The sequence below is a fragment of the Chelonoidis abingdonii genome, chromosome 1, assembly GCF_003597395.2.
Source record: "Chelonoidis abingdonii isolate Lonesome George chromosome 1, CheloAbing_2.0, whole genome shotgun sequence".
Taxonomy (NCBI): Eukaryota; Metazoa; Chordata; order Testudines; family Testudinidae; genus Chelonoidis; species Chelonoidis abingdonii.
Genome location: NC_133769.1, coordinates 166852199 through 166877114, shown reverse-complemented (window position 1 = coordinate 166877114; position 24916 = coordinate 166852199). Strand labels below are relative to the sequence as shown.

Here is a 24916-nt window from a genome sequence, read left to right as displayed (position 1 = left end):
CCCCCCTTTTCATGTCTAAAGAAAAGATTCTGTACTGCCTGGACTATCATAGCAGCGGGATGCTGGGCTCCTCTCCCCCTGCACCGTTTAATGTCCTGCCTGGACTATCATAGCATCTGGAGGCTGCCTCCCCCTCATTTTATCTCACTAAAAAGTCAGTGTTTCTTATTCCTGCATTCTTTATTACTTCATCACACAAATGGGGGGACCCTGCAACGGTAGCCCAGGAGGGTTGGGGGAGGAGGGAAGTGCAGGATCTGACACGGAGTGGCTGTGCTCTCTGGTACACTGGCCTCTCTAGTATACTTGCCCGATATTCTAGGCAGGACTGACTCTATTTTTAGATACAACATAAAGGAGGGAATGACTTGGGAAGTCATTCTCATTTTTGTCTTTGCGCCCCCAGCCAACCTCAGCGAGTCCAGCCAGGAACACCCATGATAGCAACAGACGGTACAGAACAACTGGTAACTGTCTCTGCTACCTTGCAAAGGCAAATGAATGCTGCTGGGTAGCGCTGCAGTACCGCCTCTGTCAGCGGCATCCAGTACCCATATGGTGACACTGACAAAAGGCAAAATGGGCTCCATGGTTGCCATGCTATGGCGTCTGCCAGGCCAATCCACGGAAAAAGGGTCTGAAATGATTGTCTGCCGTTGCTTTCAAGGAGGAAGGAATGAGTGACGACATTTACCCAGAATCTCCTGCGACACTGTTTTTGCCCCATCATGCATTGGGATCTCAACCCAGAATTCCAATGGGCGGGGGACACTGCGGGAACTATGGGAAAGCTACGGGATAGCTATCCACAGTTCAACGCTCCAGAAATCGATGCTAGCCTCGGTACATGGATGCATGCCACCAAATTATTGTGCTTTATGTGGCCGCATGCACTCGACTTCATACAATCTGTTTTACAAAACCAGTTTATGTAAAATCAGAATAATCCTGTACTGTAGACGTACCCTGGGACGTTAGTGAAGAAGTAGGTGGCTGTAATGGTTTTAATATACTGTAATTTATGATAATGTATTATAACAATTTAATCATTATTAAAATAGTAAAGATACCAATGATAGATGCATATCAATTACTAGAATATAAAAGAAGTGTATAAATATGCTGATAATAGCCTCCCCCCCCAAAACTGGCAGAGCCCCTTCACACACACTTCTTTAAAAGCACCAACAGGCAAAAGCAAAGTCAGTGCCTATGACCCCAGGTTAGGAATTGTTGAACTCTGGGTCTCAACCTGGGGGTGTCTACACTGCATTATTGGGACTGAGTCCAACCACCCATACCCCAGACTCCATACTGCTCTCCCAAAATGTGTCCACTCTAGCCCTTTTGTTCATGGTGCAGTGTGGGGAAAACTTGATTGTTCACCAGAGGACAAATAAAGTCAACCTGTAGGGTTGTTGGATAATTTTGATGGACACCCAGAGCACAAGCCCAATGGGGCTGTGTCTACACTGCAAAGGAATAGAGTTTGAACCCTGGGTCCTAACTTAACTCAGGCTCACACTGTCCACCCCCATGAGCTTTTGGGACCCTGGGTCCAAGTCCTGGGTTAAGGTGAACTGTGTGTAGACAGAAGGGGAGTTATGTATGAGCCTCAGTTCAAGCCCTGGGCTTATATTGTAGTGTACATGGGCCCTGTTGTAGATGGTAGCAAGTTAGATCAGTCCTCTGAGGCTGTGTCAGGGACCGAAAACCAAATCTGAGAATGGAAAGTAGGTTTATCATGTAAACATTGTTATGCTGTCTGGAGTGGCTCATGACCAAGAGTGCCAACTTCAGGGCAGACTGTCAAGGAGCAGGGCAGAGACCCCAAACTGGTTATGTGTTCTATAATTAGATTTCACTACCCCAGTAACAAATATGAACTCCTAAAGCAATATAACAGTATTACCATGGAGTCACAGGCAGTCCCCTTGTGCATTCCAGTCTGTCTTGCTACCTAGGCAAAGAGGACTTAGTGATAAATTGTCATTTTACACTAAAGATCACAAAATATTCAGGTTGCTCCTGGTCCCAAGAGACTAGTCGCTACCCTAGGTCAGTCTGTACCTTAGATCTCACACCAAAGACAATGCTTGTAGCCAATCCTATAGTACATTATCTAGGGATTTATTAACTAAGAAAAGAAATGAGAGCATTATTACAAGGTTAAAGCAGGCAAACATATAAACCCAAATGAGTTAGTCTATGGTTCCAAAGGTGAGAGAATTGTAGTAATCTGTGGGCTCTGAATGCCTTTTAGGGCTAACCCAGGTTGACCCTGAGGATCTGTTTCTGTTTCATAGCTCTGGCTTTGTGAGAGGCCAAACAGCAAAAGAGATGAAAAATAGCTGATGAGAGAATTTTTCATTTCATTCTTCCAGAATTCAAGCTAATCGGGTAAACCCTTTTACACACGGCCTCTTCATGGCTGTGAAGGGGCAATTAATGAAGTCTTTGTATTGTAATGTACCACAATGACCCATTTAGTTTTAATAGGCCTTCTTAGTGGTCAGGAAACAGTCCCACCTCACTGGGTTCACAGATTCAGAGTAAGCATTTTTTACAGTTTATAAAGCAAAACTTTGAATATTACCTTATAACATGTGATAAAGAAATTGTGAGATTAATGCATGCAGCAATTTACAAGCATTTCATAAAGACTAAACACATTGTTTTAAGTTCAATACACATCTTAACCATACTAACACACAGGGGAAACAGACTAGTTTCCAGCAATGAATTTATCAGTGAGTAGCTGAGACCTGAAGTCTTGGCAAAAGCTGACACGTGGTTTGCCAGCATCACAAACAAACAATTAATTTGTCAGTTCTTTAAACACAAATATGCTCACTCATTAAACGTGGCTTTAATGTCCAGTCTGTCATTCTTATGTTCCATGTTTTTTTCCTTAAAATAAATAAATAACCCCAAACCAAAACACCACTACAAGAAGAAAAAATTCAATGAAGTTTGAAGATGTTGGCTAATGTAATAGTAACTTAAAAGCATATCTATAAGAAGTTAATTATTAATTCTGTAAGCACCGGAAATTTAGGAATTATATCTTTTAAAAGTCAGAAAAATCAGGTAGCAGGGACCAACATTCAGAACAGATAATATTCTACACTAGAACTTTCACATGAATTCTGCACACTTGATTACCTTGCAGTTCAAACTCTAATAAGGGACACGAAACGTGTTGTTTATGATATGACGTAGCTGTGAATCTTTGGCATTGTTGCTACAGAGATGCCTAAAATATTCTAATTCTGAATTCATTTTAAGGATTCTTTGAGAGAGTGATTGAAAATAGTGAAAAACAACATTGGCAGCTTGACAGGCCATCGTGCAAAACCAGATGAATGTGTATAAACTCATCTTTCACTATTAGAGATATTTACATCAACATCTCTCACTATATATTCAGTTCCTGTAAAGAATACCTTTTCGCTCATTGTTTTTTATTTGTTTTTGGTTTATTTATTTTAATATTGGAATATTTAGGGGATTTTCCAAATATTTTCAGAGTCTGTATGTTACAATTTTTAGTGCACATAGTAAAGAAAATCTCTGAGTAGTAACAGTAGTGGTTGGTGTGTGATTGAAATTAACACTACTGAGTCTTAATGAGTTTGATGTTGGTTTGCTGAGAGACAGAGGGACTGAAGTGGATGTTGGGGAAAAATTACAAAATTTGGAACTCTTCGATCACATCCCTAATGTTCTCTATAAAATTACTAGAAGTTCTTGTAGGACTGCTGTATGTTATTTATAATTTTTTTTCATTTTGCAGATGATGTATATGTTAATGCTACAGTTGGTTTTTAAAGAATTTGGCTGGACTCCAGAATCTGTTACACTGATGTAAATTGACTCCAGGGGAATTACTCCATATTCACATCAATCCCTTATCAGTACTATATCATGTTCTGTTTAATAGGTCTTGGAGTTGACATACCAAATGGATGTGGCATGTGGCTGCTTCAGCATAAATATTATCTAGTTTATGAACATCACTGGAAAGTGAGGGTGGCAAAATTGGTTGCAATGTCAGCTAGTGCATTGGTATTCTCTCTTCTAAGCATACTGTGGTTGGCAACTGCACTGCTACATTTGGATTTTGTTTTCCCCTGAAGTATTATAGCTTTACAAGTGCTATTTGCGTTGTCCACTAGTTCCATTATCCACTGTGCGCAGAGCAGAGGACAATATAGTTCAGTACTACAAGCCTGTGAAAGGTACCACTGAAAGGTAAAACCATTTTGCCAGGGCTTTGGAGCTGTGCTCCAGCTCTGCTCCAGCTCCAGGCAAAAAACTGCAGCTCCACTGCTCTGGAGCTGCTCCACGCTCCAGCTCCAGGCTTCGCTTCAAAGCCCTGCATTTTGGTTCCCATTTGGCAATAAGAGAATCATTGGTGCTTTAACAAGGAGAGCAGCTGGCACTGAATATCAAGAATGAAATACATTTTAAACATTTAGGCCATACTTTAACTTATATTTAAGAATAGTGGCATATATTAATACAAAGCTTTTCATCCAAAATTATCCTCCAGTCAGTGCTTTATTAACTGCCTGTATAGGAATCACTCAAATACTACTGAAAGGTAGTGGGTGAAACACAAGAGCCATTCCACACCAGCCCTATGTAGCAGGTGATTAGGAGTGTAGGAGAAATTTAGGGAGGAAGAATGCAATTACCCAAGTTGGAATTAATCCACCTCTACTTCTATGAGAAGTGCCTCAGGACGCTCAACAATCATGAGTGAACAGGTCCTTGGTTTTGTATCTCAGGGTACATCTATACTGCAGTAAAAACCCATGGCACTAAGTCCCAGAGCCTGGGTGATGTGGCTTGGGCATGTGGGACTTTAAAATTGCAGTGTAGACGTTTGGTCTCAGGCTGGAGCCAAGGCTCTGAGATCTCGCCTCCCTCCAGCCCAAGCTGGAACATCTACACTGCAATTTTTAGTCCTGCAGACTGAGCCCTGCAAGTCTGAGACAACTGACCTAGGCCAGCTATGGTTGTGCCATGGGTTTTCATTGCAATGTAAACATACCCTCATTGGCAAGACAGACACTGCCTAATTGTAAGTTACAGGACAATGGAACAAGTACAGTAGACATATATACTGAATTTTCTAAAACAGAGCTCAGTCCTGCTCCTGTTGAGTCAGTGACAAAAGTCCTTTGGTATCAGTGGTGCTGAATCTGGGCCATGGCTAACAGTGACTTACAGGGCCTGCTCCAGGCACCAGCGCAGCAAGCAGGTGCCTGGGTCAGAGGGAAGGACCTGCTGCCGAAGAATCGAAGAATGAAGTGGCGCTGTGGAGCTGTCGCCGATTGCAGCGTTTTTTTTTTTTTCCCCAGTTGCTTCGGACGGCAAAAACCCTGGATCCGGAGCTGGCCCTTGCAACTTATTTAATCATGGATGAGGACTGCAGGCACAATTTGAAAACCTGTTTCTTCATACCAATCTGAGTTATCATCTGTGAAGTCTGAACTTCGTTAAAGTTAAGTGAGAGTTCATATGGCATCCTAAATAGAAAGATAATTAACATGGATGTGGGACAAAACACAAGCTGAAATTGAGTATTTAGTATTTTTTCCAAAGTTGTTCCATGAAACAAAACAGTAGGAAGGTAGAAAACTTAACTTGGCAGTGAACAAAACTTGGCACCTATCAGAGACCTTGGTCTCCACTTTCTTTGCTGTTTCAAACCTCCACTTCACCTGGACTGTGTTTGTTTGATGCTACCTTAACTCCTGTTTTAATACATATTGTGGCCTGCTAATTTTCTTCTATTAATTTGAAAATAAAAGTATCCTGCACTTAGGTCATGTCCTAACTCGTGTTTGTGTGGTTTTTAATGGCTGGAAAGAACTGGATCATTTAACAAATATAAGTAAGATGTTAAGGGAAGATCAGACTATTAGATTTGGTCTTTGTCTTAAGCTTATGTGCAAAATTTTACTGTTTCAAGGGACCTAGGTTCCAGATATTTTTTATCTTTTTTTCCCAAAGCCATAAAACATATTGAATTATATAAAAAGATTATATTGTCCCAGAATGAAGAATAGTTGAGCAACTCCCTCTGTCCTGTTGAATCAATAGAAACTTGTCATGAGTTCATGAGACAAGAAGCTGTTCAATAACACCTGGACAAACCTTTACTTAAAATAATATCTTTCTAAAGACTGGAGGTTTTGTTACATGAAAATTTGCTTGGTGAAATAGAGCAATCAGCTCGTAGAGTGGCTGTCTCCAAATCCAGTGTTCATTTGAGCAGATGGCAAAACATACTAAATTCAGTAAAAAAAAAAAATTAGTACCCATAAAATGTAACTCAGGGCACACCCTAAACTGAATGAAATTTTTGAACTCTTTAGACAATTTTACCAGAATTTAACATATTTTCCATGATTTGTTGAGTCTTTAATTTCACATAGGTCAATATACTTTAAACTTGAGATGTTTAAATGGAATCAAACAAAAGCCATTGACTTCTGAAAACAGGATTTCTGCATCTGAAACAGGACCAGTGATTGCAATTTAAGGTTGCATTTTCTACCATTCTCAAAAGAAAATGTTTTTTCTGATCAGTTATCATCTGTTAAACAAGAACAGAGGGATATACAGCATTTCATGCTCAGCTGCCAAAATAAAGGCTTGTTTGGATCTAACAATTGTTGATTTCAAGCCAGCTCTGCTTTAAAATGCCATATTTAACTGTTAGGTATTGGAGTATGAAATTCTGGTGGATGACTGGAAGATTAAACTCTCTCTCATTCAATCCCCTTCCTAGAAATCTACCATTCTTGGATGTAGCTTCTGGTGTGGTTTAAAAAAAACCACCAAAAAAATCCAATCCAGCTGAAGCTGGATCCTAAACTTAATATAGAAGAAATATTATACTGACAAGAGTTGTGTCTCAACTCCAGTGAAGGATAAGGGGCCTGATTCTCAGCTGCCATAAAACGGCATAGCTCCATTGAAGCTGACTTGGGAGTTACAGGTGTTCAATTCCTTTCAAAATTTGGCTCACCTATGCTGAAGATCTCCAACATAATTGAACAGACTGTAAATGTGTTATGAATCATTTTTCTTGCAAATGTATAGGTATCCTTTATACCTCCCTGTGAGAATTTGAGGTTAAGTAGGATTTGAAGAAGAGAGCAGCCTTTAGGGTTCTTGCTATTTAGCTTGTTGTTTTTGAGCCATTCTTCTACCGTATACAAGTAAAAATGGATTATTTAACTGCAGGCCTCATAAAGGGATGTATTACTATGTTAGTAGGGTTTTTTTGCAGTATGTTAATGTTCAGTATAGCCAATGGGCAATTCTTCCCTGGCCCCTGGAAGTGAATTGGTTGTCTCAATCCAACAATTGGTTTCCACGTCACAAAAAATCATCACAACAATTCCCATCAATATGTACGTGTGATGGTTTGTGAAATCTATATAAAATTTATTAATTCTCATTGATTCTAGGACGTTTATGTATAACTAACCATAAGTGTGTATTGAATCAATCATTTGCTGACAGAAACCATGTCGTGTATCACACACCCTGTCTGGAAGTAGCTACCGGAAGAAGTAGTTGTTAACATGGGATGTCTTTGCCCTGATAATCAATGGATTTGCTAAAGAGATTGGCTAAACTGAAGGAAAGTGGTTATCCCAGGTTGCCTTCGGGGAGAGGGGGAGGAATGTTGGAATAATGGAAATTCCTCAAGGGAAAAGGAGAACAAAGGAGGAGGGTGTTAGAAGCTGCTGTGAAGACACATGCTCTCTGAGCTAGGGAAATCATTTGGCCACCCAACCTGAATGAGCCAGAGAACTTGTTTAGGGGCACAGAGAGAGAATATGAAGGCTGAACAGGAGGTCCTGGTGTCCTGAGGAACTGACCAACAACCTCAATAGCTTTTGGAGTAGTGAGGACACCAGAGGGATGGTTTTTGTATGCAGCTTTTGTTGGTTTTGGTTGGATTTGTAAGTCTCTAGGCTTTCTTCTAGGAATACGGTGATCATATATTTAAGTTACTTTGCAAAGCTTCTGAGTTTATTGCTGTAACTGTTACATGTCCCTGAAGGGTTAATGTGTAACCAGGGGTGACTAAATTACTGGGGAAATTTGTGGGATTCAGCACTGATCTTGGAGCCTAGGACAGCTGGACATCCAGGAAGGGATACTAGTCTGGGCATCTGTACCCCAGGACTGAGCTTGAGGGTATGTCTATATAGCAACTAAACACCTGTGACCGACCTGTGCCAGCCATCTTGGGCTCACGGGGCTTGGGCTGTGGGGCTGTTTCATTGTTATGTAGACTTCCTGCAAGGTAGGAGGTTTCCAGAGTCTAGGCTTCAGCCTGAGCCTGGAAGTCTACATAGCAATGAAACAGCCCTGCAACCTGAGCCCTGTGATCCCACATCAGCTGGCACAGGCCAGACACATGTCTCCAGTTGCTGTGTAGTGTGACAGATTCAGACCAGAAAAATGTAAGAGTGGTGGAAGGCAGGTATATCAGCCTTCAGAATGAGCAGGTCCCTGTTCCCTGGATAGCCAAACAAAGGCTATTCCAGACCAGTTAAGACACCTGACTCCAATTAACCAGTTAAGGCTGTTGGGCTAATGGAGACAGCTGGGACCAATCAAAGTCCCACTTATACTGTTTAAAAGCTCCCCTTCCAGTGCCCTCCAGGAGACCGAGGTGAAAGGAGCTGGAGGAGAGGAAGCATTGCTGAATCCTGAGGTAAGGATGAAGCTAAGAAGAGGGGACCACGGGGGAAGTGGCCCAGGGAATCAAAGCAGCATCAATGGTGAAGGAAAAGCCACCAACAGTTGCTACCATTAGGGTTCCTGGGCTGGAACCCAGAGTAGAGGATGGGCCCAGGTTCCCCCTCTCCCAATACTCTACAGAGATCCCCTGGGGAAAGGAAGCAGGACTCGGTCCAGGGAGGAGGCTGAACTGCACCTACTGAGCTCTACGGAGCAACAGAGACTGGGGGGTATTCCCCCTTCCCATCTCCCATACTGGCCGGTGATGAAAGTAACTCAGTAGGCTGTGACTCTTGCCACTACTCTGAGAAAGGGAAGTTACACTGGGGCTTTATTGAGTTTCTGAGGCCACTGAACCCACCAATACAGGCTCGGAACTTTGTCACAGTAGATATACCCTGAGAGGCCAGGGCCAGAGACAGAGCCTGGATGCTGCTCAGGCTCAGTGGGATTAGCAGCATGCAGGTCCTAGTGTTCAGATCTAAACAAATCAGTCTGGTGAGTGTCCATCAAGGGGAGCATAACCAGGTAGGTGACAGTGCTTTTCAGCAACACAGAAGCCAGAGATTCAGTCAGCACGAAGACTCAATAACCTTCTCACTCAAATGGGAGAAACATTAAATTACAGCACAAGACTGGGAGTCAAGAACTCTAATTTCTAATCCTGGCTCTGCAGTAGACTCACTGTGTGAAACTGAGCAAGTCACCCTGCCTTTCTACACTTCTGCTTCTCCATCTGCAAAATGAGATAATAATTCCCTACTTTACGGGAGTATTTTAAGCCTAAGTTAATCAATTTATGTGTGGTGCTTGTTTGATGGCTTTCATCAAATGGCTGAAGAATAATAAGGTATCTGAACCTGATGGAATCCCGGTTAAAATCTTCAAAGAAGCGGGAGAAGAACTGGCTCATCAGCTTACATCTTAATCGTCAAGATTTGGAATGAAGAAGAAATTCCAGCTGATTTTAGGGATGCCATGATCATCATCATCTTCAAAGAAAGAGACAAATCAGATTGTGGAAAGTGCCAAGGAATTGCCCTGTTGTCCATTTCTGGAAAGATTCTTGCCAGAATCCTCCTCACCTGCTGCTTCCCTTGGCCAAGGAAATCCTCACAGATTCACAGTGTGGATTCAGACCATCTCGAGGTACCATCAACATGATCTTCACTGCCCACCAACTTCAGGAAAAGTGCCACAAGCAACATCAACATCTGTATATAGTCTTCATCAATCTCATGAAAGCATTCAACCCCATCAGTCGTGAGGCTCTGTGGAGAGTTCTTAAATTTGGATGCCCACCAAAATTTGTTGCCACCTTCCAGTCCTCCACAGCAACATGTCTCTCATGGTCATCAGCAATGGATCCGAAAACGGACCCCCTCCTAGTCAAGATAAGAGTCAAGCAAGGCTGTGTCATCACTCCAAGCCTTTTCTCCAGCTTCCTTGCTGTCATCCTCCATCTCATTGCTGACAAGCTCCAGGCTTGACATCCAATACAGAATGGATGGCAAGCTTTTCAACGTCAATCACTTTCGATCCAAGACAAAGCCTATCACTAAATCAGTTGCTGAACTCTAATACGTGGATAACTGTGCCCAGTGCACTCACTCAGAAGATCTTCAAAAAACAATCAACACTTTTTCAGAGGCCTAACTCAGCCTCATGTTTAACATCCAGAAAACTAAACTACTCCACCAACAGGCTCAGAATCACCAGGATCCTGCTCCTATAATGCAGCTCAATAAAGAGAGCCTGGAGAACATTGAGGACTTCCTTTACCTTTCCAGCTATCTGTCACAGAAAGTTGATGCTGATTAGGAAATTCAACACTGCCTTAAATATACCACTGCAGTTTTCAGATGCTTGAGAAAATGTGTCTTCAAAGATTATGATATCAGGAATCAAACCAAGCTTCTTGTGTACCAGGCCATTGTTGTTCCTGTTCTCTTGTACAGTGCTGAAATCTGGGTCATGTACAGTAGACACCTCAAGGTTCTTGAATGATACCATCAACAGTGCTTCCGAAAGATCTTCCAAATCAAGTGGGATGACTGACGCACCAAGCCAGAATCTGCAGCATTGAAGCTATGATCATCCGCCGCCAACTTCATTGGGCTAGTCATGTTCTTCGAATGCAAGAAAATCTACTTCTGAAGCACATAATTTTCTCACAACTGAGCCATGGTCGACCGTCCAGGGATGGGTAAAAAAAGCACTTTAAAGACACCCTCAAAGCCAACATGAATTTATGTCAATATTGCACATCTTCATGGAAAATCCAATCAATCCCTTGATTGATCAAAATGGAAAAGGACTTTGTGGCAAGGATGTTAGTATTTTGAAATTCAGTGGAGACAACAGGAAATGGAGAAATGGAAAGGGAGGAAAGAACGTGCCGCAGCCCAATTTAACAATCCAGATCTGCCCCTTCCACTGGGAACTGTCTGTGCCAACTATGACAAGATCTGTGGATCCCAGATTGGTCTAATTAGCCACCTGCAGAGCCCCCAGTGATAACTGGCCATCATTTTATTGGACGAGTCATCCTCGAACTCCAAGGGATTGCCAACAACGGTGCTTGTATACTATGTTGATTGGCACTGTACATATACATACAAATAAAATAAACTATGATCTTGTACTCTTACATATGCAGTAAAATGTTTGGATCTGCTCCATAACCTCTCCCAAGCATATTTCTATATTATAATATGTTTTGTTATCACAGTTTAGACTTGGATTTTAATGTTGTCAGGACTGCAACGTGAACTTTACTGTGTGATTTAAATTGTTCCAGTGTCATAATCATTGACCTTGATGAGGATTAACATAGTAAAATACAATGTTGACTTAAATTTAGTTTAGTAATTTTGGCTGTAATGTCAGATAGTTGGTTCCTAGCCCTATCAATTATAACAAAAAAAATCTCTTTTGAAAAATAAAGTGCTTCCTTTTAAAATAGTGTTATCAGGGAAATGATGAGTTCATTGGAAAATGTGGTTATGCTCTATTCTTCACATAGAGTGTACTTGCCAACCTCCATGAAGGGTGAGTGAACAACGCCCAACATAACACATTTTTTCTGAGAACAGATTTCAAATATAGAACAGAAAGAGATTATAAAACTAACAACTGTATATAAATATTAGATTTTGTGATCTTTGGTGTGTAGGGGGAAGATGAGTGGAAGAAGTTTATGCTTTTTTGAATAAACCCTTCATTATGGTAAACCACATCTGTTATGTGTTGCTGCACCTCCTATTCCAGACTGTTCTCTAATCTCACAAATTGAGTGTGTTTTCTGCTCAGTATTTGGATGGGAGACCCCCCAGGATTAACGCAGGTTGCTTCAGGAAATAGCAGGGGAAACTGGCAGATCTAAACAACCTTGATAACACATTTCAGACAGCCAATAGGCCTTTTATTAATAAAAATACTGGCATGTGGTGCATTCCAAGGAGCAACATTTGCTCTTCGTGAGCCAATGCAAAGTAAGGCAAGACTTAAAACCAAGTTTGTGGGCGTTAAAGATTCCATGGCACTTTGTACAGGGATAGAGGGCAATGTGATCTCTCACTCACTTGAATATTCAGTAGAAGATTGAGTTGGGAGAACAGGAAAACCAAGTCAGTATTTTCAAGGTTTGGGGTATTTAAAATTAGCCCCTTAAATTCTACTACTGTTCTTTGTCTTGCTCAGCCACTAACTGTGTGATCTTAAGCAAAGTCATCTTATATTGGACCAACCTCTGTTAGTGAGAGATGAGCTTTTGAGCTACACAGAACTCTTCTTCAGGTCTGGGAAAATGAACTCTTCGTACATTCCCTGGCCTGAAGAACAGCTCTGTGTAGCTCGAAAATTTGTCTCTCTCACCAACAGAAGTTGGTCCAATAAAAGATATTACCTCACCCACCTTGTCTCTCGGATAACTTGGGATCAATATGGCTACGACAACACTGAATGATCTTGGGTGAGTCATTTAGGCTTAAATTGTCACGTGCTCACTAATTTTGGACACCCCTGTTTTGGCTGCCCAACTTGAGAAACCCATGGGTGTTAAGAACCTCACAGTTTCAGCTGATTTCAGTGGGAGCTATAGGTGGAAAATCCAGGCACTTAATATCTTGAATTGAGCACCAAAAATGAAGTCTTTTGAAAATATAAGGCCTTAATCTCTCTTCTCTGAGTTTACCCATCGGTAAAATTTCATATTAATAATACTTACCTCACAGGGCTGTTGTAGTGTTTAAGGAACTAATGGTTTAAAGAGTTTGAGATTGTTAGATAAAGGCAGTACCACAACTTTTTCTCAATAATTTTCAAACATCACAAATGATTTGTTTCAAACTGTGTGATGAATGAAGTTTTGGATTAGTTCCTGTTTAATTTTCACTACATTTCTGATTCCTGATTGAAGTGTTGTGTACACTGAAAATTTGCATTAGTTAACTAAAATTGATTTAAAATCGATCTTGTAAAATCAGTTCAGATTCCTAATGCAGATGGTGTTAAACCAGGTTAACTTTACTGCATTCAGTTTCTTTTAATTCAGATACAGTCTGAACCCATTTAAAAGCAAGCATTAAACTAGTTTAAGTACATCTATGTTATGGGTTTCCACCTATTTAACTGTATTGATTTAATTAAATCAATTAAAAATCCGTGCAAGTTTTCCAATACAGAGAAGGCATCAGATGTGGTATTCTAAGATTCTGTCTGTGACTCCCCACACACATAAAAAACAAACAAACAAACAAACAAAAACAGTTTTTCCCTAGCCCTTTCTTTATGTACTTACGTAGAACACCAGTGAAAGTTCTTCTCTTTGGTTTCTCTTAATTGCAGTACTGCTTTGTAATGAATAATGATTGTATCTTATTGTAGCACAATGACTTTTATGTTGACACCCATATTTAAAATTGTAGGTAAAACAGTCCAGATCAATTTACTGTGTTGCCAAATTCTGCCCTCAGATATGCCTACCCAACTCCCACGATCTCTGTTAGAGTTGTGCAGACATATCTGAGAGCAGAAAGGGGCATTAAATGTTTTAAAGGAGTAGAAAGATTGGGTTATCTGATCTCTGATGTCTCAGGAGTAAGGAAAATCTCTATTTTCCTTCCTTTTTCTGAAGATAAGTTTCCCAAAACTATTAACGCTCCTCCCCTCTGAACATTGTTTTAATCAAACAGTTTATTATTGTAAGCTGTGAGGTGAAGTTATCTGGCTTTCACTGCCAGAAACATCTCTTGAACTGCAGCCTCACAACATGAGTTTGTGCTCTTTGAGGGTGTAACAAACATACTGAGAATTTGTTAGCCTGGGTATAAAAATAACAGCAAGACTTGATTTTGCTTCATTTCACTGTTTCCTATGAGGAGCAATATTTCCAAAGATTTTACAAGCTGGTTCTCAATCAATCCAGCCAGCCAGCAAGTGACTCTGACTCTTGAAAACAGCTGTAGTTCTGACTTGCAATTCTAGCTTTATGAAAACGTAATGCTACTCTAGCACGGCTCAGTTTAAAAACAAAATTTTCATCAGTTTCAAACCCTTTGATTTTATTTAGGGGGCTAATGACTATGGGATTTGTTTTTGTTATTTAAATGTAGCATCTTTAGCCATTATAACAAGGTGCACTGTATATTAAAAAAATAAAGTGAGGTTAGGATTGAGGCTACGTGTCTTTTACTTAAGGATAAAATTTTTATGAGAACTTCGTAGTTTTCTAAATAAAATAAATAAAAATAGAAAACCAGGATACTGAGTGTTAAGATTAAATTTAAATAAATGTAAACATTTGAAAGTGTGGAAAATGCACATTTGGCTGGCAAGAAAATTGCTAGCAATAGCTCAGCTATTACATTAAAAATATTATTTATATTTTAATAGTAGCCAGAGATCCTAATAAAGATCTGTGCCTGTTGTGCTATGCATAAGACGTAGTTCTGGCCCAAAGATGCTCATAATAATACTACTTGCATTTATCTAGTGCCTTTATCCAAAATTATCAAAGCATTTAACCATTTAATTAAACCTCATAGTATCTCTTTGAGAGGGGTAAGTAACACATTTAATTTTATAGAGGGGGAACTGAGGCACATGCCAAATGACTTGCTCAAAGTCCAAATTCAGTCAGTGGTGGAGTGGAGAATAGAACTGAGCACATCTGACTCCCTCTGCTTTGCAGTGGCTGCTAGATCATGCAAATATTAAATGATTAAATATCAGTTTATGCGCTTATACTCTGGTTTAGTTAAAGTGGTATAAACTAAACTAGAAAAAGGCACTCTTACTCTGGAATAAGTTTGTCCACATGGGGACTTACACTGGTATAACTATAGCAGTATAATTTTACCTGTTTAACTATGCAGGGGAGTTTTACCAAGTAGACAATCGTTGAGCCACAATGGTTTCCATCCCCACTCTACCACTTACATGTGTGTGACTAGGATTGCTAGGGTGAGAGACTTCCAAGGTAACCTGTGAAAGTCCTCTGCTCCAGGAAATTCCACTTCTGTAGCAACAATAGTCATCAGACCCTCAGCCTCTTAACGAATATCTTCACTCAGGGCGTGTCTACACTAGAAGCTTAAGTCAACCTATCTTAGGTTGACAAGACAATCAGTGTAAGGAACACAGTGTCTACACAGATCCTATATCGCCCTAACTACATCAACATAAGCTCTACACCTCTTTTGGAGGTGGAGGGCAGGTCTACACTACCGCTTAAGTTGATCTAACTTATGTCAATTAGGGATGTGAAAAAGCACCCTCCACTCCCTGAGCGTTGCAATTTTCACATTGTCCACACCAACACTGTGTCAGTGGGAGATGCTATTCCGCCAACATAGCTTGTCTCCAGCTGACATTGCTTACGCTTCTTGCCGAAGTTGAATAATTATGCTGATGGGAGAGCGTTCTCCAGTTGGCATAGCGCGTCTTCACCAGACATGCCACAGGGGCACAGCTAGATTGACTCAACTATGCCAATGTAGACTTGCTTGGAGTTATGTCTTAGGTGTTGTAGGGCAGTTACATCAGCAGGAGCAAGGCTATACTGTAGACACTGACATAGTTAGGTCGACATAAGGTGTCTTATGTCTACCTAACTCTCTGTAATGTAGACCAAGCCTCAGTATCACAGGCACTGACTTTTATTTTTCCCGGTGGGTGCTCCACCCCCGCTCTTCTTCCCTGAGATCCGGCCCTCGCTCTCCCTCTTCTTGCCCTTGAGCACCTCTCTCCAGCTGCCAAACAGCTGATCGGCGGCCCCACCATACAGATGTGGCTAGTGAGTGCTGAGCACCTCCTGTTTTTTTCCCATGAGTGCTTGAGCCCTGTAGCACCCACAGAGTCAGTGCCTATGCTCAGAATCCTTTGGATTCCATCCTCTACTCCATTCCCTGCCCCATCCTGCTGCTTCCCTTTCTGTCATCACCACTTCTTACTTTGGCCACTTGTTCCATCTGTAAGCAAATAACATGTAGCCCTAGTAGAGTAGCTAAAAACTTTCTATCCGATCACCTTGTACCCTGTTTCCTCTCTCTTTTGGAATGTCTGTTTAGACTGTGACTGTTTTTCATGTAGGGATGTGTCTTTTGTTTTTTTTCAAATCTCTCTGATAGTGCCTAGAATGTTTCTGGATTGCCAGTGAATAAATCATAGACTGGAAAAAAATTACAGAAATTGTTAAATCTTAATTAAATATTCCACTATTCACCAGGAATAATTAATTGATCATTTTTAAAAACAAATTGTGAATTTAACTAATTACCAAATTGTTATTTCCAGATGCTGAGCCAAGATACTTGATTACGGTGCGACCTGCACCCATTCCACATCACAAGAAAACCTGCTCAGGTAAGGTAACATTATCACATTTTTTTATATACAGTCAAATCAAGACAGAATATTGTTTTTATTTAGTGTGGATCAAATTTTCTGATGTGGCTGAGCATATCCAACATTTGTGTGATTCAAATAACAATGTAAGGATGTGCATCTACACAGTATTCACTCACGGATGTTCTGATTAAGAAACCTAGATGCAGTTTTTGGAGGGTCCTTCTTTATAATTTCTCATGTTGAAAACTGAGATTTAACATATTTCTTTTTTCTAGAATATGGGATCAAAAATGCATATGAAAAGTTGACGTAGCTAGTGGGAATGTTGATACACAATTATAAGCAATGGATCCTGTCTTGAAATATACTGATTTATAATCTTTGGAATTCTTGGGCTTGGGTTGGATAGGAGATTAATGTTTTATAATCTCCCCAAAATGCCAGTTAGGAATCTTTCTCCCATAGAAATTTTAATGCATTCCACTGATGAAGTAAAGGGTCTTTATTTATATATAATATTATGAAAGACACCAACTTCACTAATACACGGTGCTTAAGGAAAAGGATGGTTTTCTGGCTAAAGCTGCAAGTCTGGTAATAAAGAAATCTGAGTTCTGTTTCTGGCCTCTGCTACAGACTTCCAGTATGACCTTTAGCAAGTCATTTCAGCATTCAGTAATTTAGTTCCTAATCTTAAAATGGAGCTTACTCTCTGCTTCACAGGGGTGTGGTGAAGAATAATTGATTAATGTTTTTAAAGTACTTGAGATCTTCAGATGGAACTTGTTTAATGATCTGCATTTTCTTGGGCCTAATATATTTGCCAGAGCCCTTGCAGGCATGAAGCAATATTTTTCTCCATGAGATGCACATAGAAAATACTTGATAACAGATTGCTATTTAACAGCTATTCAGGTACAGTATTTAAAAAAATAAACTGCCTAAAGCCACTGTTTAGGATTATTAATTTTAATAGCTGCTTCAATCATGGGGAATTTTAATTGGATCATTCCCACTAGAGATGGATCTGAACCAAGCTTCCTGATCAAACACTGCTAAGTATGAATAACTTTGGATTCTGGCCCAAACTTTGCAGCTGACCTCTTTCTCTATAATGGGCTAGGCCACAACTCCAGATGCAAGCAGTCTTGATCTCTGGGGAAACTTAGTTCTGAAACTTGCATCCTCTCATTCTTAACATCATCAGTACATAACTTAAATTAACATTGGCACACTCAGCAATGTCACAATCAAATATTTTTTTTACTAGGGTTGCGAGAACTAATTTAAATAAAATAACATTGTCATGGTACAATTCCCCACTCTGAATCTTAGCGTCCAAAAGATGGGGTACCAGCATGAATTCCTCTAAGCTCAATTACCAGCTTAGAACCTGTAGCGCTGCCACCAACCAGGAATTCCAGTGCCTGGTACACTCTGGTCCCCCCAAAACCTTGCCCGGGGACCCCCTGGCCCTTGCCCGGGGAGCCCAAGACCAGACCCTCTGGATCTTACCACAAGGAAAGTAAACCCTTTCCCCCACCGTTGCGCTCTCCCAGGCTTCCCCTCCCTGGTGTTACCCTGGAAGATCACTGTGATTCAAACTCCTTGAATCTTTAAACAAGAGAGGAAAATTCACCTGTCCCCCCTCCACTGTGTTCTTCTCTCTTCCCCCTCCCAGACTCTCCTAGAGAGAAAGTAATATCCTAACACAGAGAGAAATTAGCCTTCTCTCCCCCTTCCCTCCTTTCTCCCACCAATTCCCTGGTGAATCCAACCCTGTCCCCTGGGGTCTCACACCAGAATAAAAAACAATCAGGGTTCTTAAACAAGAAAAACTCTTTTAATTAAAGAGAGAAAAACAGTAAAAATTATCTTTGTAAATTTAAAATGGAATAGGTACAGGGTCTCTCAGCTATAGACACTGGGAATACCCTCCCAGCCTAAGTATACAAGTACAAATTAAAATCCTTTCAGCAAAATACACATTTGAACTCCTTCCAGCCCAATACACATTTGCAAATAAAGAAAACAAACATCAGCCTAACTCGCCTATTCTACCTAGTACTTATATTTTGAATCTATAAGAACCTGTATCAGGGAGATTGGAGAGAAACCTGGTTGCACGTCTGGTCCCTCTGAGCCCCCAAAGAGAACAACAATCAAAAACTAACAGCACACACAAAAACTTCCCTTCCTCAAGATTTGAAAGTATCCTGTCCCCTGATTGGTTCTCTGGTCAGGTGACAGCCAGGGTTACTGAACTTGTTAACCCTTTACAGTCAAAAGAGATATAAAGTACTTCTGTTCTATTAACTCCTACTATTTGTTTATGACAAACATCCTCGAATTTCAAGCATTACTGCTTGTCCTCTTGTTGTAAAGCTTTGTTTATTTGACAAATAGTAGTTAAAAACGCTCCCTGCTCTTGAAAAAGAGACATAGAAAGGGAAGAATGTACTGGGAGACAATGAGGAAAGGTGAAGTTAATGTAGACTTTTCCCCCCTTTCCTTTCTCTCTTCAAGTGTTAAGTTGAAGAAGGCATTGGACTGATGTGAGTTAGTGCTTGTGTGGACCTCAGGGAAGAAATGAGTCTTTATGGTGGTCACATGGTCTCTTGCACTTCTGTGACACTGCATACCAGACTTCATCTCCAATATTTGCAGGATTGGCTGAAGCTAGTCTGCATACTTGTAAAGCTGGAGTCCAGCTTCACAGAGCTCAAAGAGAAATTATAATTACTTTAGAAGGTTGAAAGGCTGAGTTTCAAAGTTAGAAACCCCCTAGAATGATCTAAAATTGCTTATCTGTTAATGATAATGTCTGTTTCAACATATAGCAAGGCTTCTCTTTAGTATATAATATATATCTAAACCCACAGCAGTTACAGATGAAAAATGGACTTTTCTCTTCTTGTATTTCCATGTTCATGTGACACTTGGTTCCCCAGAAAGCAAATTAGGAAGTGATTTCACTGTAAACAGGATATGTGCCAAAAAGTTTGACAAATAAATGAACTATGAAAACAACCCCCTCAAAAAACCCTATAAGAATACAAGGAGACTGGGGAATCCAGCCTACATATCAGCAAATGTTTGAAGTTTTGCCTTTCTTTTTAAAATGTTGTACATTACATCACAGCACAGTTCATCTAAATGGGGGGAAAAATCCCACTTTTTTTCTGTGAATATGCTCCTAATCAATGTAGTGTAAAAACACACATACTACAGGGTTTTCTAACTACCTGCAGACTGCTTGGAAAAGCAAATCTCGCTTCCTTGTGGACTTACTGGGAAATCCTGTTAGAGCACAAAACCACTTCCTAACCCTTTGGAGGTATCATTGATAAAGAGGTGGGGAACTCCTGCTAATGGCTGAATAGCACTTCCAATTTAAGGATCAAGAGGCATGAACAGAGAACTGAACCAAGATTTTTGCCAGGCAATGCAGAGCACTACCCTCTAAATCATTGCACTAGCCTCAGGCATTAGCTTTTAAAACTTTATTTAAAAGTTCTTCATCTTTGTTTTATTGTATCCTTCTTCTCCATGGAAGTCGCGTAACAGTCCCCACCACCTCCTGTCCAGGGCAGAAAGTGATTCACTGAAGGGAGCAGAGCAGGCAGCTGCTGTCCAGGGCAGCAGCAGAACCATGGCTAGCTCAATTCCCTGAGGAGCCCATGGGGGTACAGAGTGAAGCAGACTATAATTCCTTGCCTTCCCTCCTCCCTGGCCAGAACCTCTCACTCCTGCAGGCTCCAGAGTTTATAAAATACATGGGCACTGACTGGCCAGGTGTCTGGGCTAGAGAAGGCAGCAGTGGGGACAGCACACAGCTAGCCCCTAGCAGTCAGGGAGGAGAGGAGACGAAGAGCAGCATGCTGCTGCTGGGTTGGAGCTGGGCTGCACTCCCTCACCTCTCCCTGACCACCCGGGACTCCCTGCATGCTTTTTTTGCAGCTGCTCTGGGAAGGCCTGAACGCCTGGCATCCCGCCCCACAATTTGGGAACTTCTGATCTAGAAGGATGATTGCACCACTGTGTTCAGAGTAAAATTAAATTTCAAGTGTTGCGTAAGAAATGAGGAGTTAAATTGTCTGATTGGTGAGGGACAGACCTCACTAGACAGAGAGACCACTCAAAACTTGTGAACAATCTTAAGTGAAATAAGTTTGTAAGATTTTGTTTTATTTCAGACCTGGTGAAAAGTACTGCAGTCAACATTAAATCATTACTGTGCATATCTCATTATTTCTGATGATCCTTGCTAGGGATATATGGAGAAATATTCACTTTGAAATTGAATATTCTGTCTCATGTTTAAAGAGCAGCATGTGCGGAGGGTGGGGATGTGATCCCTTCAAATCAGGATTAAATTCACTTGCATTATACCTTCCATTTGAATTTAGAGGAGAGATTAAATCATAATTCTTTCATTCTCTTAACCAGCCACAAATATTTCCCCCTGAATAGAGAAAATCTAAGTGTAAGTAGAATTGTCTGTATGTTTCTTATACAGGTAAGACCAAGACTCAAAAGCCTCTCCAGCTGGTGGTTGGCACTTTGACCCCGACCTCTGTTTACCTGTCCTGGGGCATCCTAGTCAATCCACAGCATGACTGGACTGCAACGAGTAGCTGTGCTAGTGACAGGTAATACACCAAAAAAGCAGGTTAAGTGAAAATAATGCAATGTTTTATTAACATTTAAAAGAAAAGGGCGTGAAGATAAGTGGCTGACCAAATTTTGCCCAGGTCCAGCTCCAGGTTTTTTGCCCCCCACCAAAAAAGCTGGTGTGCCGCCAGCCGCCGAAGCACGAAGAAAACAAAAAAGGCCGGAGTGTGAGTGCCGCCCCTTGAAAAGTGCTGCCACAAGCACATTCTTGGAACACTGGTGCCTAGAGCCAGCCCTGATTCTGCCAATAGCATGACATCATTGAAGCAAAGATTCTATTCTGTATGTGTAAATCAGCAATTAGCAAGCACTTCCCTGCCTAAAGGTCTGATTTAGGCAGGTGTTTACATGCCAAAGTACTGATCTTGTGATTTCACTGCAAGTCGTTTATGTTGTAGAGCCACAGTGCCTGAGTCTCATCTCAGTTACACTGGTATAAATCCGGAGTAACTGAAGTCAATGGAAATATAGTACTATAAAACCGGTCAAGTGAGTAAAATTAGTCTTCATTGAAGCGCTGACAGAAGAAAGAACAAATCAATCCTTTTGTAATTATACTTTTTTTGTTTCCTGTATTTAATCTTTTGAATGTTATTTATATTGCAGTATACATAGAAGCTAAGAATTATTAGAATTATACTTATTTAGCCCAACTTCATGCAACTCTGCCTGCAGCTTAAAAAAAAAAGGATGGCTTCTCACTAGGGGTTTAATGTTGCCTTTTTAATCCCAGGAGAGGAGCAAATCCTTTCACATTGTTAGTGACCTCTAATATTGACTGATTTAACAAAAGATTCCACGCCTTTCTTCCATGTTTTAATTTTGTGACACCTTTTTGACCAGGGATTATACCCTTGCTATATGTCTGGGCAGCAACCGTAGCCGTAGCACAAACTCTGCAACTGAAAGGAGAGGAAAAGGTTGTAGTTACAAGCAACTAGGAAAAGCATGACACATGGTTCCCTGCACCCTTCAGTCCACCCTCTTACTTTCTCCTAGTGACTGACAGTATTTTTCTTGGATCCTCCTAGACCCAGACATTAAAACTCATGCTTCCTAGCAGTCCTCTGCTAGGTCTTAGAGTTAGTCAGTTATTTCTATCCACTCACCGTTTACTGGAGTCAAAGCATATTTACATCTACAGGCAGTCCTTGGAGTTACGACACAATTGGTTCCTGAAAATTGTGTCGTAAGTTGAAACGTTGTAACTCAGAACCACAATCCACTCCATTGCAGGACTGAGTGTCATAAAGTTGAAACCAACTTTGTAAGTCAAATCAGGGTGTCAATTCAGTAATGTCATAAGTGCTATTTGTCATAAGTTGAACGTCATAAAATCAACGACTGCCTGTATTTTTTCCATCCTATGGTGCAATAAACTCACTTGTAACACATCCATTTCTCAAGTCACCACGGATATGTCTTCACGGCAATGGAAACCCAAGCTCAGACTCTGGGTTGGACCTGAGATCCAAGGACACTGTAGGGTTGGAGGGTCTGAGTCAAAGTCAAGCGAGGACCAAGGTTAGAACCCTATTGCTTTGCAGGTGCAGCTCCCCCACTACAAATTTAGATCCTGAGAGTTCTTTAAAAGTATCTCTCAATCACATGGGCCAACTTCCTTTGTCTTCTCTATCCCAAGAATCTTCAATTGACTCCAGGGGAAACAGAAGCAACTCCCATTGGTGTAGGGTAGCAACTTGGTGAGTCAGCATTTAATCCTTCCATTATCTTCTGACCAGCAAGGTGCAAACACACCATCAGAGAGCCTTCTGTGTTTGCAATGGATACTGACACAAAGCAGCCTTTTGCAAAGTGTTCTGCTTCACGGTCACAGGAACACAACTAGATTTTGGAAAATTTCTGGTGTGAGGTCAGCAAAACAGTGGATTTTGGTAAGAGTAGCAGGAACAGTCACACATATCAGCAAATAGCAAAGAAGTTGGCAGCATTGCAAATATACTGGACTGGTGACCAGTGCAGGGAGCAGATTAAGCATCTCAAGACTGAATACAGGAAAACAAGGGACCAGAACTGCATCTCAGGCAACTTGCCGACATCATGTCCGTTTTAAGAGAAATTTAACCAGGTGTTAGGCTCTGCTCGCAGCCTGGAGCCAGTGGTAGTGCATGATGACCCTGTCAGCCAGGATGGTGCCCTGCTGGCCCCAGAATACAGGTTGGGAACTGTTTGGAGCCAGCAACAGTACATTCGGCAGCCAAACTGAGCAGCTGTTTGCTGTTCCCCCACCCACCCAAAGGAACAGCCTGCTGCAGCGTCTGCAGCAGACACAGATGGGACAGAAGCTGCCGTTGAGCCTGGTAAGTTTCTGGCTCCATTATGTTTGTTAATATATGAATGGGAGGAATTTCCATTCTATGAACCAATGCAAAAGTTATTAGAAGTCCCAGCTAGCAGCATGGATCTGCTAATGGTGGATTGTGTCCCAGTGGTGTGGCTCCCCACTCTCTGCCCACCTTCCACCACAGGGAGTTTAAAATGGCAACCGGGAAGTGCAAGCAGTAAAAACTCCTTGAAAGTGATTTTTTTCCTGGAAGTACCCATTAGGGTATTTCTGCGTCTTAAAAATAATAACCTTACATTGCAATACCTGGAAGTGTGCCGATCTGTAACTACCCAGCGGTGTAATGAGCCGCCTGAAAACAGTGAACTGAGCGAGTGCAGGGAAAGGTGGAAATGTGGTCCATTTCAGGTAAAGGTAGCCTATGCGTCCATAGGTGATACAATCATTTGTGTCAGATTCAACTGGGGTTTGAAAATTTCCAGAAATGTGCCAGGGATGTATGGGGGATGCCTATGGAACTCTGTGCGTTGGCATGCAGTCATAACTAGCTAAGCCGTATGGAAGCTAATGCAGCATCCTGATGATTCTCTGATGAATTCTGACCCAATCCTGGGTACTGATAGATGCAACCTTTTCTTGAAGCAGGAACTCCAGATAGGTACTCAAATTTCGGGGAAGGGCATATTTTCCATGGCCACTTTGGGAGCTGCCCAGCCCATTCCATTCATGCTGTTCAGTCACTGTACGTTTGATTACTTTGGTTGCAGATTTCTGACTGGCAGTTTGGATAACATCTCCCTTTGCCAGTTGGGCACTACAAGAACAGTTTTATGTGCTCCATTTCTTTTACTGTGATTTACCAGGCTGCATCCAGAGAGCTTCTGTGGTCTAAAGCATCCATCTAACAACTTAGTGATATTTAATTTGGATAAGTAACATTTTATGTCCTTGAAATTCCATGAGGATTTTTTCTGTGCTCATACACTGAGGTATGTGTGATAGTAACCCTCGTCCAACCCCTCAGTTAGTACTGGCTGTAGTACCTCCACAGCCTGCCCAACATACTTTCATGGACCATTCTAAGTGTTACCCTGAAAAATTGATTTTGGGATTCTGCTATAATACCCTGCCTATTCTCTTCCCTAGTCTATTCTTGTGGAGATATAAGTTTCCAGGGTTGTTAAGGAAACCTTAAAGAACACAGATATAACCTTCCAATAAACTAATAAAGTAGTTGACACAGGCATTATTCTTCTCCAAAACAAAATATTTTTGTTAATGTCACTAATAATCCCTAATACAGTGTAT

At 41.1% G+C, this 24916-nt stretch overlaps 1 protein-coding gene across 15 annotated transcripts in view; it reads left to right on the top strand.

The window, feature by feature from the left end:
- The window catches only part of ABI3BP (ABI family member 3 binding protein), a 304680-nt gene that overhangs the window by 69893 nt on the left and 209871 nt on the right, over window positions 1-24916 (top strand). For all 15 annotated transcript variants that reach the window (XM_075072439.1, XM_075072438.1, XM_075072445.1 and 12 more), the window contains exons 3-4: window positions 16576-16649; window positions 21154-21281. In XM_075072439.1, the coding sequence (XP_074928540.1) occupies window positions 16576-16649; window positions 21154-21281 (202 nt within the window). The remainder of the gene's footprint in view (window positions 1-16575; window positions 16650-21153; window positions 21282-24916) is intronic.